At 44.0% G+C, this 17,500-nt stretch overlaps 1 protein-coding gene across 1 annotated transcript in view; it reads left to right on the top strand.

Annotated features, from left to right (window-relative positions):
• Positions 1-17,500, top strand: part of tsnare1 (T-SNARE Domain Containing 1) — a 113,841-nt gene that overhangs the window by 35,498 nt on the left and 60,843 nt on the right. Inside the window, exons 3-8 of the mRNA XM_031575781.2 lie at positions 1,383-1,460; positions 2,048-2,117; positions 10,974-11,064; positions 11,266-11,340; positions 12,048-12,104; positions 16,472-16,630. Of these exons, the coding sequence (XP_031431641.1) occupies positions 1,383-1,460; positions 2,048-2,117; positions 10,974-11,064; positions 11,266-11,340; positions 12,048-12,104; positions 16,472-16,630 (530 nt within the window). The remainder of the gene's footprint in view (positions 1-1,382; positions 1,461-2,047; positions 2,118-10,973; positions 11,065-11,265; positions 11,341-12,047; positions 12,105-16,471; positions 16,631-17,500) is intronic.

The raw sequence follows: 17,500 nt of genomic DNA, 5'->3' as shown, positions 1-17,500 counted from the left end.
TGAGAATATCGCAGCTCACACAGTTCTTACCCGTGCTGTAAAGACTCCCAGCAAATGGCCTGTTTTATACCCTCTTCCCCTTTGTCGGTCTGTCTCGTCATATCCCTCTGCTTTTCAGTTCAATACTCTCTCTTTGACCATCTCTGTCTCTCTCTCTCCGTCTCTCTCTCCCTCCCTCCTCTGTGATCTGTAATATGGCATTGGTCTTCACACACACACACACACACAGACAGACAGACAGACATACTCTCTCTCTCTCTCTCTCTCTCTCTCTCTCTCTGTCTCTCTCTCTCTCCTCTGTTCTTGGTTCTGTAATATGGCATTGGTCTTCACACACACACACACACGCACAAACTGACAGACATATATTCTCTCTCTCATTCTCTCTCGCTCTTTCTCTCTCTCTCTCTCTCTCTCTCCTCTGATGTTAGGTCTGTAATATGGCATTGGTCTTTACACACACACACACACAGACAGACAGACATACTCTCTCTCTCTCTGTCTCTCTCTCTCTCTGTCTCTCTCTCTCTCTCTCTGTCTCTCTCTCTCTCTCCTCTGTTCTTGGTTCTGTAATATGGCATTGGTCTTCCTGTGCTTTTCATGGCCCAGGCACGACTCTTTGACAGTTTTTTTCTCTCGCAGTTTCTCAAGGAGGGACAGCGCAACATGAAGAAAGGTTTCTCATCCTCCGTCAGTATCTTCAATGTCATCATCGCTTTACAAAATTGTAAAGCACGGACATGGCTCTCTTAAACAGTCGTAACAGCTCTATTAACGGTCTATGGCTAATCTATAAAGGGCCTTAGGTCTGCTGGTGGAGGATATGAGTGAATAAGCACGTAGCTGTGGCACAAACAGCTGATATTCTAATATCTATATGATAATGTGATATTAAATATAGTCTTTAAAAATACTGCATGACCCATTTAAGTGTTTCCATATGAACCTTATGAACCATGCAGAATAGAGGCACACCTATGTAAATCTGTGGTTAGAATTGATCACTTGACCACTTAGTGGCATCGCTGTTTACCTTCCCGTCAGCTGGCAGTCTAAGTTTCTGAGGCCAGTCCCTAGGGAGCCCTCATGGCCATAAAATCTGCTCTTTGCCAGTAGTATGAATCACACTGGACATAAAGTGATATCTATTTCACAGCCATTATTTATTTAATGCATCAAAATAGCTTAAAAAACCTGCATGGCCATTTCCTGTTCAAAGCGGCTTCGCTGTTGTTGAGTTTTGTCTTGACTGTCACTCCTCTGTCCTTGGAGAAGGGAGTCGATACGAGTTTAGTAAAGTGTGGCGCGGCGTCAGAGACGTGAATGACAGGTCTGAAAGATGGATGAGAGATGAAAGACGTTTGTGTTCTTCTTTCTGTCAGCCACACAGGTGAGTGCCTCAGAGCTGCAGGATGTGTTTCAAGAGACCTCCTCCAACATCTTCCAGATCAATGCTAATGGTGAGTATGTGTGTACTATTGTCTCTGTGTGTGTGTGTGTGTGTGTGTGTGTGTGTGTGTGTGTGTGTGTGTGTGTGTGTGTGTGTGTGTGTATAGTTGTGTGTGTGTTTTAGCAAGCTTTAGCATGACTGTGAGTGTTTTTGTCTCTGTGTGTGTGTGTTTCTTAACAAGCATTCACATGACTGTGTGTGTTTATGTTTGTGTGGCATCTGTTTCTAATTGTATTAATTTGTGTCTTTCATACCTGGTTTAGTTTTATGATGTGGGCTTCTTAATGCATATGTTTAATCACAGCTCTTTTATGACTCTCTCTCGCTCTCACTCTCTCACTCTCTCACTCTCTCTCACTATCTCACTCTCTCTCTCTTTCTCTCATGCATACTCCCCCTTCTCTCCCTCCTCTCTCTCTCTCACTCTCTCTCACTCTCTCCCTCTCTCTCACTATCTCACTCTCTCTCTCTCTCTCATGCACACTCCCCCTTCTCTCCATCCTTCTCTCTCTCTCTCCCGTTTTCTCTCTTCCTTTCCCTATGCCCCCCCTCTCTCTGTCTCTTTCTCTCTCTCTCTGTCTCTCTCTCTCTCTGCAGTGGTAGCGCTAGAGAAGAGCCTGCAGTCACTGGGCACATCCAGAGACACTGCTGAACTGCGACAGAGCCTGTAAGTTTAACTAGACAAGTTTGAAACATGCCAAAAAAAACTCCACCTCACAAAAACATGCACACATACACACTGAAACATGTTAAGACACACACACACCCCCACACCCACACACATGTTAGGCTTGGGCCAAGAAAGTTGAAAATGATGATGAGTTCATATTAATGTGGTGTGTAACAGAAGCTGTGTGTGGTGGCTGTCAGTCACTTATATGCCGTCGGTTCAGATCCGACACACATAGGCTGCCTCTGAACAGATGTAGTTCAGATGGACCCATTGAGTGCTGCAGCTCCAGTGATGTGCCACGCTGGCCTTGGTCATCCCACCACTGCTGTAGTTTGAAATGCCCCCTTTCTCTCGCATCCTTGGGCACCCGATCTTCCTTCCTGCGCAATATTGATTATTCACTTTTAATTGATTACTCTTTTACTTGATTGTTGATTGATTACAATATTGATTATTCTCTTTTACTCTTTTGAGCTGCCAGCAATGACCTAATTCCAGTCTGATGACAAAGCGGCCAATCTGAAATGACTGAACCTGTTTAAAATGCAATACACCTACCGTACCCACTGACATCACCAGCCTCAGTATCAGATACTCCCTCTCATAGCCGGAGATGATTTTCTTCCTTGTTTTGCCTGGCTGCTCACATGTGAAATCCACTGGCTTTCAGTACCAGTCTGTTTTCTGTCTCCCTGGCATCCGTGCATCAGTTCTGATGGTAGTGATTGTGAGGGATTGAGTACTCAATCTTATGCTTATATTTGACTGTGGATGACAGTTGAAGTGACATGTTTGAGTCTATTTCTGGCAGTGGCAGTTGCCCTCTCTGCATATATCATTAAAGTAGGTTTCACTGTGCAGAGCATGTCTACCATCCATCTAACACACAGTTACTGTTACTGCATTCCTGAAAACCTGAATGGAAAGTCAAATCTCTCTCTCCCATTCTCTCTCTCTCTCTCTCTCTCTGTTGCACTTTGTCTCATCCTCTTTACTCTAATGCATTCACTCTCTCTTTCTCTTCTCGTCTCCTTTTTCTGTCATTCTCTCTGTGTGTTCCCATCTCTCTGTGTGTTGATGTGAAGTTCTTAGTCTGCTCTGTCCTGTCTCTCTACTCTGTCCTGTCTCTCTGCTCTGTGTTAATGTGGAGTTCTTAGTCTGCTCTGTCCTGTCTCTCTACTCTGTCCTGTCTCTCTGCTCTGTGTTAATGTGGAGTTCTTATTCTGCTCTGTCCTGTCTCTCTGCTCTGTGTTAATGTGGAGTTCTTATTCTGCTCTGTCCTGTCTCTCTGCTCTGTGTTAATGTGGAGTTCTTATTCTGCTCTATCCTGTCTCTCTGCTCTGTGTTTTTCCTCCTCTTGTTTATCTCTCCTCATGTTTGACCTTGACCTGGACCGTTCTGTCTCCCCATGTGCCAGTTTTAATCCCCCACACCCACTTCTCACGGCTCGCCTCTCCCTCTCCCTCTCTTTCATCTCATTTTCTCTCCATATCTCTCCATCTGTCTATCCCTGTCTCTCTTCCCCTCCGTATTCTCCTCTCCTCATATTTCTATGTTAGTCTCTTTCTCTCACTCTCTTTCTCTCTCTATATATATATATATATACCACCTTTCTCACTCACCTGTTCATCTAACATCTCCCTCCTTTTTTCGTTCGTCTCCCTCCTTTTCCCGGTGTTGGCCCGCTCCGGTATGATTCCATTACGCTGCGTTTCCAAGGAAACCTCAGCAGTCTGGGGGTCATACCTCCCAGATGGCGCTGCGTCACCCAGAGGCATTGGCACCATGCCCCCCTTCCTCTCAGCAGGGTGGCGGTGGCAATGTGTCGAGCCGGTACCGGCGTCCAGCGCCCCCTCCCCGTCTCTCTGACAGGGCTTGGCAGTGCCCTGTGCCAGCGCAGCGAGGGCACATTTAAGACAGGCAGGTACAGTGGTGTGGAATGCAGAAGTGACGAGGATGGCAGACTTTTGGGTTCAGTATGCCAGCACGGGTTGCCATGGTGTGGTGATGTCAGAAGCGTGTGGAGTTTTATGGACACAAGAGTGCTTTGTTCAAAATCTGCCTTGCTTTGATATATTAAAAAAAAGCAAGAGATGAGATTATTTTATGACCTTTTTTCTCTCTCTCTCACTTTCTCACTTTTCCCCTTTTCCTTTGTATTGATAAGAAAGCCATCTGTGCTGATCGTGGCTTAAAGCAAAACCCTTCAGTCCTGCTGCTGACAGGAATTCACTCGGTTAATTGAATTTGACCCAGCTCCCTAATCAGGGAAGCGTACACGCCGCAGATCTAAGTGGATTATTCGCCCGCACCCTTTCTGTGGCATTGTCTCTGTTAGCCACATTAAGCATTCCAAGCCGACACGACCGTCCCGGACTTTCTCCAGGGATACCAGGTCGTCGGTTTGGTGTCTGTGTGTCTCTCTCTCTCTCTCTCTCTCTCTCTCTCTCTCTCTCTCTCTCTCTCTGTCTCTGGTCTCCCAGCTCTCCTCTAAGTTTCCCCCTGTCTCTGCGGGTTCCAGGAGACAGAAGGCACACCTTATGCTGCCTGAGCCTGGAAAATACACAACGAGTAGATGAAAGTGTTTACACACTACTTTAAATGTCACAAGCGGTTATCGAAGACACTCACAGACATTTGTGAATCAGCAAAGCCCGTAGACCCGGTGCCTGGGTTGAATACTCATGTTTGGAAAAGTGATGGACTTCATATTCTTGCTGATTTGCAGGACTTTGTGTGTACATGCATTATTATATAATATATTGCCATGGTAACAATCCCAAAATGTAATGCTTAGGCAACCTTTGTGTAACTATAAGTTATTGTTGTTTTGTTTATGCTTTTTCTCCCTAGCTAGCAATCACCAATAATAATAACATGGCAAATTATGTAAATATGACATTCAGGAGAAGGAGTGCAGCATGCCCATGACATCGTGATTGGCCAGATATACTGTACTTCTCTCATTCATGAAACACACGAGTGCATTGGTGCCTGGGGATTGCTCTCTCTCTCTCTCTCTCTCTCTCTCTCTGCTCTGTGATTAGTCCTACTGAACATTTATAAGAGAATGGGAAGTGTGACTGAAGTGAGAATGTGCTGACACTTCAGATTAGCCTCTAGTTATACTGTATCTCTCTAAGCAAATAATAAACATGAGATTTCCAAATGGCAACTCAGAATCTGCCTAGCTTGACTGCTGACAAGGCCCACTTAGCTGGCGGGAAAATTAGGCTAATTCCACATCTATTTAAGAACTCACCCAAAATTAATGGGCTGTGAAATACATTATTAAAAAAATGATATGTGCCAAATACACTTATGGTAAATGCTGAAAAATGCACCATGAATACTATTAGCTAAACTAAGAATATAGCTAATAAAATAAAGTCTAAATAAATAAAGTCTGAATTAATCCCCTATTTTAAATAAAAACCTATCCTTCTTCCCCCTCTAATTTGCTTTCTTAGTGCCAGCACATGTTTCAGTGATTATTTGGGCAATCCATTTCGTAAACCTCTTTCTATACAATTGTCTCCAGTTTACACATCCTCAACCCCAGGACAAGGTGGCAAGGTATTTACTGACTCTGACACAGTGATATTTTAGGCACAGATTGTTCATTAATAACCCAAATAGATGTTAACATGCATCTGGCAACATCTGGGTCAGATGCTGTCATATGACATACATATGAGCAGATTGCTATTACAAATGACTAGCTGTAAACATGTCATCCTGGTGCATTTAGTGTGGGGTTGCAAACATTAGGCGCTTTTCCACTGCAGGAACTCGGCCCCTAATCTGCCCTTTCAGCCTTTCTATTTCCATTGCGGTGCAGGAACTACGGACCTACCAGTAATGTTGCCTAATATTTTCCTCTTCAATCGCATCGGCAATTCCAAGCACGTCAAAATAATGACACATTTCTGCAGCGGCAGCTCTAACATTAGACCATTAAACCAGAGATTTTCTAGATAATCTTAGGAATAGCTCAAGGTCAAATCGACAGACATTTTGCTATGAAGTTGCTAACACTCGATTAAATGGCTTCATGGCAGCTGTAATTACTCTGATAAATGAATATACCAGCGCCACTTTGATTAATTAAAGCCTATTTTATACAGTAAGCATCAACCATCACTGCAAGCACCACCCAGCCATTTCAGGGCCGCATAGAAGTACCTTCTCTGGAGCACCTAGTTATTTCGCCCTCGCAAACGGCCCTGAAACAGGTCCTATAGCAGTGGTTCCTATAGTGGTAAACCGAACCAAGTTACCGCACCCTTATTTATGCTTAATTAAATGTTTGAATATGTTCATACATCATATGCGTCAACTCTAGAGACATAGTCATATTGGGCCTCTAGAGAGTCATATTGGGCCTCTAGGGAGTCATATTGGGCCTCTAGAGACAGAGTCATATTGGGCCTCTAGAGAGTCATATTGGGCCTCTAGAGAGACATATTGGGCCTCTAGAGAGTCATATTGGGCCTCTAGAGAGACATATTGGGCCTCTAGAGACAGTCATATTGGGCCTCTAGAGACAGAGTCATATTGGGCCTCTAGAGAGACATATTGGGCCTCTAGAGACAGAGTCATATTGGGCCTCTAGGGAGTCATATTGGGCCTCTAGAGAGTCATATTGGGCCTCTAGAGAGACATATTGGGCCTCTAGAGACAGAGTCATATTGGGCCTCTAGAGAGTCATATTGGGCCTCTAGAGAGACATATTGGGCCTCTAGAGAGTCATATTGGGCCTCTAGAGAGACATATTGGGCCTCTAGAGACAGTCATATTGGGCCTCTAGAGACAGTCATATTGGGCCTCTAGAGAGACATATTGGGCCTCTAGAGACAGAGTCATATTGGGCCTCTAGGGAGACATATTGGGCCTCTAGAGAGTCATATTGGTTTTGATATGAGCATCAGAACCTATGGGTTGTCATTTGTGTATATGAATGATTCAAGATTAAAAGTACCTTTACAAACTTACGACAGCATGGCCACGATAACATGAGCTGGAGATGGTTGAAGGCTGACTGAAGGTCATTCAGGGCACTCACATCATGAGCCCTATCCTCGTCCACTTGGAGCTCAGCTTCTGCCTGAGTGCTCTGTTCACAGGAAGTGCATACCTTGAATGCTACATTTGTAAAGCAGAGTTTACACTGATCTTAAGATGGCTCTCTGTTCATGCCTCATTATCTACAGCTAGAACAACTTCACCTGTTCTGCTTCGCATCCACAAGTTTGTGTGTACAATACATGTCTGTTTCAACTGTGGTGTGGTGTGTTTGTTTGTGTGTGTGTGTGTGTGTGTGTGTGTTTTCTCGTACATACAATATATGTGCCACACTATGCGCCTCCTGCATGTTTCATTGTGTATGTGGCCTGTTTCTGTGTTAATCTGAATGTTTCTGAATTAATCTGGCATTTAAAGCCATCTTCGCCCCCCCCCCCCCAACACACACACATACACACCCCAAACCTGATCTCATTGTTAGAGGATATCGTCAGATGTGGTTTTAGCTAATTGATTCTTAGCTTGCACGCATTCCATTTGCATAGTAATTAATTTGCTTTGTCCTCTGTGCCAGACAGGGGTTTTCAAGGCTGACCCAATACTTACATCCATCCTTTTCCTAGCCACTTGGCCCGAGCTCTCCTCTTCTCTCTTCAACTCTTTTCACGTCTCCTCTCCAACTCCTCAGATCCTCTATCTCACATGTCCGACCCCCCCGTGACCTGCTCCCTTTCATGTACGGCTCAGGCAGGTTTAAAACATCAGCTGAATGTGAACTAATCATTCTGTGGGGACAATACAGTGTGATTGGGCAGGCCACACGAGCCTCATCTAATGCACTCCTGGAGCAGGAGGAGGAGGAGGAGGAGGAAGAGGAGGAGGAGAGCCAGGCCATAATGGTGCATCTGGACGAAGGACAGAGACGCTTCAGAGTGCCACGGTCTGCCGCCTGCCCAGGAGCTCACACCGCAGGAGGGCAATTAAGCCAAGCCTGCCCCCCCCCATTCTCTGGCCCCAACTACAACCACCCCCTCTGCACACAATGGAGGGAAATATACAATCAGCATGTGGAGCTTCACGTCAGTGTGTGTGTGTGTGTGTGTGTGTGTGTGTGTGTGTGTGTGTGTGTGTGTGTGTGTGTGTGTGTCTACCCTTGAGATCGGTGTGGGCGATTATGACTAACACATGCGGTATGGTGATGAGGTCGTCAGGCAGAGCGGTGCTGGGCTGATCAGTGGGTGGACCGAAGGGCTCCAGCACAGCATGGTGTGCCCAGTCACTGCGTCCCTTCAGGTGTCAGTATGGAAGGGGAAATAGTCACTCGCCAGCTATGTGTGCTTGTTGTTGCAATCAAACAGGAGTTGCAGCTCAATAAGTTAAAAGTGATCCATTGTCAGTACAACACATTGTAGTTCTTGACATGTGCAACTTGCAAGAAAAGCTGTTAGAAACTCAAACGTGAATGAAGCTGATGGAGACGTAGCTGCTTCACTGAAAGCATACTGTAGGTCATCAGTAACTTACCAAATCTCTCTTAGAATATCTCACTGATCTTCATCATCTAACACCTGCATGAATATCATATTTTGAAGTGATCAAGTCCAATAAAGAGATATGTATCACCTTGGATAAATTAAACGATGATGATGTCTCTCTCTCTCACACACACACACACACACACACACACCAGTTGTGGGGAGGAAATGGAAAAGTCGCACATTTCTCACTAAGAGGGCCACTGTCCACCAGGCTGGGTGAAGATCCCATCAAACACATCAGAGAGAGCGAGAGAGAGAAGTGACTAATCTGCTCATCTTTTTTCTCTCTCTCTTAACACAGACATTTGCTCAGAGCTGCTGAAAAAGGCCCTTTTCTAAGTAACGGAACGTTAGAAATGGGAGAACTGAAACGAAATTGCTGAGGACAAACTTTGAACTCATTATCAATCCTATGAAAGTTCTGCAGATCTGTGTAATTGATTTAACACTGCAGGAAAGGGGGCTGGCGTTAGAGGCATGTGGGGGGGGAGGGGGGAAGTGTTATGAGGAGACTGTTGCTGAGCTGAAGATGAACTGCTAGCTCAAAAAAGAAAAAGAAAAAAAAAACTCCCGCCCACCATCTTGAGTTGAGCCTTCAGCATGAAGTGTAAAGTCGCCTCTGCTGTCATGCATCTCATCCACCCCCCTGCTTCCTGCTCCCCTGGTACGTGTAATTATGCCCACGCGTTCTGTGTGCGTACACTCGCACATATGGCTCACGGTGCACTACTGCTACTCACACAAAGGTATATTCATTTAGTTGGATGGGGTTTTCCTCTTGTATGCTGTGTTGTAAGTATACCACCCTTCAGGATGTTGTACTGGGGCTTTAGGGTGGTGTAGGGTGTTGTACCTGGGCTTTAGGGTGGTGTAGGGTGTTGTACTGGGGAAAGAGAAGAGAAATATTTGAATTCTTTTATATTAAAGCTGTTCCTAAATCACCATTTAAAAAAGCTGAAAGATAACTGAGATGGTTATTCAGGTTGGCAAGCCTGATAGGCTAGGTGAGGCTCTGTTTGTGTGTGTGTGTGTGTGTGTGTGTGTGTGTGTGTGTGTGTGGACAGCTCTTCTTTGAGATGGTCCCGTGGCTGTCTTCATCTGTGGGTACTTTTCCACTTGACTGCTTTTGCTCCTCTCACCCCCCCCCAGACAGAGTTACAGTGACATGCCACTTCCTCCCAAATGCACCAAAGATGTCCATCCCCCACCTCCCCCCCACTCCACACACACACATCACAAGCTTTTCCTTCACCCGCCCCTTAAAATCAATATTTGAGTCCATGTTGGGATCCTTACAAGGCCTGCATATCTCTGGGGACAGCAGTGGCAGCAGCAGCCAGTCTTTCATTTACTCTCTTCTCTGGGAGGAGGAGAGCCTGCTGAAGGCTTTAAGGCTGAGATTCGTCTGCACCGCATCCTGGCACTAAATCAATGCCCTTACGTGGACCTCTTGTGACCTGGCTGGATTGAAAGTGGGGTGCGCTTTTTTTATTGTGAGATTATATTTGTATAGAATTCTCTGACCCTTTGCCCTCTGTGGGTGTAAATACTGGGTTTCCTTGTTAACTTCAAGTCTTTCAAGCCAAGTTCAGTCTTAAACACACACACACACACACACACACACACACACACACTTAGATGTCTACTCTAACCTACTACCCCTTATGCACCCTGTTCACCTCTGAATTTTCACAGAACAGCTTCTCTCCAGATCATTCCTGATACAAATATACACATAAAACAAATACAAATATACACACACACACACACACACACACACACACACACACACACACACACACACACATAACAAGTATACTTATGCCTATTTGCCCATCCTGTATGTCCCTCAAAGCAATGCTGTGACCTCTGCAACACCTCTTATCTCCTGCTGGCCTTGATTGGCAGGTCCTCACAGGAAGTCCCCTCCACTGTGTCATGCTGGAGGCTTGTAGTGTGGCAGAGATCTTTGGGCCTGTGTATATGGGACAGACAGAAACTTATTGCACAAGCAGTCGACTTCTGTCAGACAGTCGTTACTATTGATTCTCTTAATTGGCTGGGCCTAATCTGTCCAATGGGAATACACAGTACAGCGGTGTGGCCTTGGAAAAACTGCTGTGAGCAAATTGCTGCCATGTCTGGAGATGTTTCTCCCAGGTTTGTGCTCCTCAATAGGACTGCACTGCCTTGAAGTTTTCTGTTTTCTCTTTCTCTGTCCTTCCTAACCTCCTCTCTCTCTCTCTCTCTCTCTCTGTCTCTCTCTCTCTCTCTCTCTCTCTCTTAGACATTCCATGCAGCAGCAAACTAACAAAGTCATCACAAGCACAAGTCAACTCATCAAACAGCTGTCTGATATCATCAGCAGCTCCTCACGGGTAACTACCAAAATGTCCTCTTCACCTTGTCCACCTGACCATATGTTTTTTTTTTTATTATTATCATTATCAGCATTACTGCTGTCATTTCCACAGCTATGTTTGTTCCTCCAGGGCCACCATATTCCCCCTTCATCTTCTCTATGGTGCAGTCAGAGATAAAATATATCTAAAATGATTGTTATTTTTATTGGTCTGCAGCAAGACCGGCTGCGGCTGACCAGGCTGAAGACAGAACTGTCCGAGTCAGTGCAACGCTATGGGGACCTGCAGAAGGTACAGATGGATACGCCTCTCACTCACTCACTCACGTACAGAGAAATATTTTCTTCTTTACTTTTATATACATTATCTTACTCTATCTAATATATAATATACTGTAAGCACGAATGCCTTAAGCTGGGGATGCTGTCATTTGGTTTCGAGCTCACTTATTTCAAAGAGCTCTCCAGATGTTTGACTTCTCTGTTGAAGTCATTAGTGCTTCGATACACGATTGCAATTGCACTTTCGTTGTTGACACAGCACACCTACTCAGGCACAACAGCAAATAATGAATTACGCGTTACCAAAAATGATCTTAGTTCAACCTCAGTTACCTTAGTCAACTTTAGTTCTACATATCTCTTCTTATAATATGCATGTAAAAAATTTGATTTTGTACTAAGCAAAATGATTGTAAAAGAAAATCGTAATAAGCAAGAATGGCGTGTACTGTCCCTAATGCTTTTAGTGCCTGTAGTGCTTTCTAGAAACAATGTGTGGTTGCAAAGTAATGCTCGTTTACCCTTTTTAGGAAAAAGACCAAAGATTTCAACATTTTAGCATATGAATGAACACTCGCTGGGAATGGTACACAATGTTATGTCATTAGCAACCTACCTGTGGCTGTGTGGGCCACAGTTTTACTTCATGCATGCGTCTCCTCTCAACCTGTGTAGTCTGTATTAACATGCTAATGCCTATTCTCTCTATTCCATCAGAAAATTGCAGACCGTTCGAGGGCACTACTCCCCCCGGCACAGAAAGACAGGAAGTTGGTGAGTTCATTTCATATCCCTCTCCAGCTGTGGGCTTTAGTCCACCAAGCTCTTTGTTACATTGTGAAGCTAGAGGAACTCACTCAGACGTTCGGTAGACATGATTCTTTGTGTACAAAAAAAACTCTTATTCAAGATTGTTCCAGGTGGTAGTGGACGAGTTATTAGCAATATTTTCTGTTTTAAACAGAGTAAGCACAGGGGCGGTATTTTCTTTTAAGGGCTTATGGGTCGGAAATGGAGCTGTTATAAGAGACTAATAACTGCTATCCATCAATTGCTTTCCAAAGGACAGTGGCCCATTAGATAGAGAAAAAAACATCAGCAGATTAGTTACTGTTGCAATCCACGTGTGCTCTTTCCAGTACTGACCGCACTAAACATTGTACATAGGCTATAGAATAACTGCACTGTATTGGGAATGTGTCATTAAAACACTTGTAGTTCTGTATCATCACCATACGCTTTCCCATGTGTCCAATTTTTTATGTAATATCTGATGTGCCATATCAACAGAGTGCCATCAGCCAATTACACCCAAATGTAATGTCCTGCCCAACTCTAAATCCCAGTACCCACACATTCCAACTAAAGTGGAGTAATTTCCAGCTAGCAGCGGTGCTTTCATACATCACCACTCATGTCTGAAAATCTTGCAGCATTAGTTCAAGTTGTCCATCACATTATTCCATGTTGCTCTGTTGTGGAGGAGAGTTGTGAGTTCACACATTGACAGGCCAATGCAGCAACATGACACCAGGAATCATAGGACTGCATATGGATAGTATGTATTGCAATCACAGCCAAAGGTTTTTATTTCAGTGGTGTTGGTGTGGTGCGGAATGGTTTGAACACCCTTTAAATTAGTCACTTGATAATTATGTGTAGGCAATGTTTTTTTGCTAACCATGAAAACATATCACGTAAATATGAGCTTATTTTATAGCATATATATCTACAAACAGTATTCATACAAATCACCAACACTATTTCAAATACTGTGCTGCCCAAACATCCTTTCAGAATGGCAGTGTTTTTGTCTCAGAAGTGATTTGAGAACTGAGGGCAGGGCAGTGCAGTGCCAGAACACAGACGCTACAGTATACTAAAGTGGAGGCAACACTATGCTAAAGCGGATGCTACACTATGCTAAGGCGGATGCTACACTATGCTAAGGCGGATGCTACACTATGCTATAGCGGATGCTACACTATGCTAACGCGTATGCTACAGTTTGCTAAAGCAGATGCTACAGTATGCTAAAGAGAACAGAGAGTGCAAATAGCAACATCTGGAATCACATGGCTTTATGTTATCCAAACGTTTTCCTCATACATCATAAATATGTAAACTAGCAATAAACATGTTCCTCATATAACATCAAAATGGACATATAAAGTTGTTGTCTCTGTAGATAGGATTAGATTATATATAAATATATATAACTCCATGTCTCAGACCCTATGTTGACATCTGGCTTTAAGTCTTGCAGTCCATGTAATTAGACCAAGACTGGAATGCCTCCTATTATTTTCATAGTCCCTTTGGTCACACTCAACTCCACCTGTCCATCATCAGACTAACGCTGCCATGTCATAAACCACAGTCTCGACACTGTATGTAATGAATGATGCCATGTTCTCTCATCCTTCATTATGACAGTTCATTTCCAGTACTATAACAGTGTCACGTTACCATCATCACTAAATGTCACAATAGCTTTCATAATTATTGGAAGTTGAGCTGTCATGATATCAAATATCAATATTAGACATCAAGATAGCAGCAATCATGGCCTTACTACCTCAAGCTTACCGCTTCTCTCCGTGTCCACATATTTGCAGTAGCATATGCAACCATGGAAACACTAGGTTTGCTGCCCACTCCCCCCTAAATTTAATGAAGGACAGAAAAAGATCATAGAGCACCGTGCTTTCGAATCTTTGATACACATATGCATCACACCATACATGCATGCATCTGCTCGCACTAATCACCAGTTGATGCATGAAAATCAAATTGAATCAACTAAATCAACTAGGTAAAATGAAAGTAGGTGTGTAGTCTAAGTATTAATTGCTAATCTAATATAAAAAAATAAGAACAGCCACTCATGCTATTGATTGATCAGCTTTGGCCCAGTTGCACCATCAAATTCAATTAAAATAAAGTCTTTGGCACTTTGATGCTTGGACAGGATTTGAGATTTAAATTGAGATTTAAAACGTCCTACAAAATCCAACTTAAAGACCTAAATGTACCTAAATTCGCCTAAAACTACTACAACCCCCTTCCCCAGAGCGCGCACACACACACAGCTGGGCATGAACAAACGAAGTGGCAGTTAAACCGCATGTTAGTATCACATTCATTTATGAAGTTCTGCTTTTTTGCGGGTCTACCTTCAGAACTGTTCTCACAGAGCACTGGAATTGCGAATGGGAGTCAGAGAGTCGCTTTCACACCTTTGACATATCTCTTTTTCAAATATTAACGCATCCATTTGAGTGCTGACAAAGGCTTAAATACTTAATTTCTGCTGAATGAATTTTTATCAAGGCCTTTTTTTTTTTGAATGACGGACTTAGGAGCCAGCGCAATCTTATGTAACAGTGATTACGTTCTATTGACTAAAGAGTGTTCGTTGGAAGAGGATGGGAAATCATGAATACGAGCTTTACCCAGAAGTCCTCCCCCATTAGAAGTGATTTATCTCCATCTCCTCCGTGTGGCTCAGTGCTGCTCCTGCACGGGGGGATTTTCGTCAATGGGACTCTTTCAGTGACTCTCAGGGATTTGAAATCCTTCTACAGGAGCTATTTTCTTACCCGTTTTTCACAAACTGTCTTACTGGGGTTTTTCTGCCTTGCAAAATGTATGTGTGACCCCCTCTGTGAATATTTCTCTCCCTCTCTGTCTATCTCTCGCTCTCCATTTGTCACACACACACACACACAGATACACACACACACACACACACACACACACACACACACACACACATTCACTTTTAATGTGTGTCTCATGTAATTACTATATTTGTTGTGTACACGTGTATTAAATGCTGTGTCTCTTGCACAGTGTTTACTGATTGAAAAAAAAAAGATCCGTTTATTTTGATAAAACCATTTATTCGATTGATCATATCTTCCATGTTGATGGGGTAGGCATAAGGGATGGGAGTTAAAACAAGCACAGCAGTTAAAAATGTGAGCATTTCAAATCGATCATTTTGACCGTGAATAGTGGAGAGGTTATTCACCCAGTCCTCTTTGTGTCTTGCTGGGGTCATTATTCTCTGCTTGTGTTTAGCAGAAGGATTTTGGCTAGCGATTCATTTCAAAGGGTTTCCCCTCATTTGCCCCGGAACAAATAGGCAGAAAAACACCCTGTTGTTTTGGAGACGCTTGGGAAAGAAGAAAGAAGTTTCCTCCTTAAATTACCTCAGCCTCTCCCGAGTCAACGGGGCGGCCACTGGCACCACCTCCTGAGCCGTAGCTCAACTTTACAGGCCGCTGCCAGTGGAAGGAGCCGATGTCTCTTGACAGAGTAGCTGTGTTTATGCGCAGATAAATGATGCCATTTGCAATGAGCGGGATGCCCCTGACAACGAGGCAACAAGCCCTCAAACTTTAATTTCAGCATGACCCTAAAAGACAGCGAGAAAAAGAGAGAGAGCGGAGAGAGAGAGAGGAAAGAGAAGGTATAGAGAGAGAAGAATGTAGATTGACAAGGAAAAAGTGCATCTCTGTATCTCTCTCCGTGGGACTGGACTGGTGCGGTGAGTCATGCTTGGAAGTGCTGAAACAATAGGCGCCTTGGGGGCCCTGCCACCGCCATACATATGCAATTAGAAAATTAACAGATCAATGCTCCGCTCTCGCGCTGACCCTCTCCCACGTATCAGCACAGCGGCCCCACTCAGACGGAACGAGATCCACGCTGTACGAGGAGGCATCAAAAGCCAGCGCTGCGCGCTCACGACAAACATAAATGAATGATAATGTGCGTCTGTTGTTGAATATGCAAGCGGTGCTGATGAGAGGTGGTTGTTTGTTAGCCTGAGCGGCATGACTCACAGGTCGTCACAGTGAGAAGATGCTGAGAAGTTTGTTCTGTACTTCTGATAGGAACTCCTCCATGTTTTTTTGCATAACAAGTACATGATAAGCCTCGTTACAGGATTCCACTGCTGTAGTTTGTCCTACTGACTTTCTACATTTAGCTGGAGATAATTCTGTTGTGTACAGACAAGAGTCTAGATGACATGCTATTGGCGCTATTATGAAACAGGTTTGATTCATCTATTTATCGGTGTGTGTGTTTACGTGTTTATGTGTGCGTGTGTGTCTCCCTGTGTATTCTAGAGTCCACAGACGCCGTTTGCCGAGCTGAGCGAGGAGGGGGCGTTGTTCGGCATGGCTGGAGGCGTGGAGGAGGAAGGGGCGCAGGCCTTCCTGTCGGAGATCAGCGAGGAGGATGTGGAGGCCCTCAGGCAGAGAGAGGAGGCTCTGCTGCAGATAGAGGTAAGGGCCCCGGCCCACCCAAACACACTCCCTCACACATCTCACCATAAGGACAGAGAAGCTGCTGGATCTGCCCTCTGATAATGTACACCATCACTAGGAAACGCTTTTCACTCCGCTGGCTTTTGATAGCAATGCTGCCCATCTAACTAACTCTACACTACTATACTCTACTAAACTCTACACTACTCTACTCAATACTGGTCTACACTACTTTATTGTGCTTTATGCTACTTTACTCTATGCTATAATACTGTACTCGACTTTACTCTACTCTACTCTACTCTACTCTACTCTACTCTACTCTACTCTATCTCTACTCTACTCTACTCTACTCTACTCCGCTCCACTCCACTCCACTCCACTCCACTCTCACACACACTCCACTCCACTCCACTCTACTCCACTCTACTCTACTCTATTCTACTTTACTCTACTCTACTCTACTCTACTCTATTCTACTTTATTCTACTCAACTCTACTCTACTCTACTCTACTCTACTCTACTCTACTCTATTCTATTCTACTCTATTCTACTCTAACCTACTCTACTCTACTTTATGCTACTCCACTCTATTTTATGCTACTTTACCCTATTCTGCTCTACACTGCTTTATGCTAATCTACTGTACTTTATGCTACTCTACTTTAATGTGCTACACTCTGTTACTCTACTTTACTCTGCTGTACACCATGTTACTATACTCTACTCTGCAATGCATGATCCATGCTGATATTAGTAGCATCACCGATGGCAACACTTAATGTTGAGCATAATGTGTGCCCTGGGCCATTCCCCTTTGAAAAACAGGTCTATGCTGTTACAAAGTAATATGCATCTCAGGGATTTGCAGGAATTGTGATTCAGAT

The sequence above is a fragment of the Clupea harengus genome, chromosome 11 (genome assembly GCF_900700415.2).
Source record: "Clupea harengus chromosome 11, Ch_v2.0.2, whole genome shotgun sequence".
In the NCBI taxonomy this organism is placed as follows: Eukaryota; Metazoa; Chordata; class Actinopteri; order Clupeiformes; family Clupeidae; genus Clupea; species Clupea harengus.
This window is presented reverse-complemented; position numbering and strand designations above follow the sequence as displayed.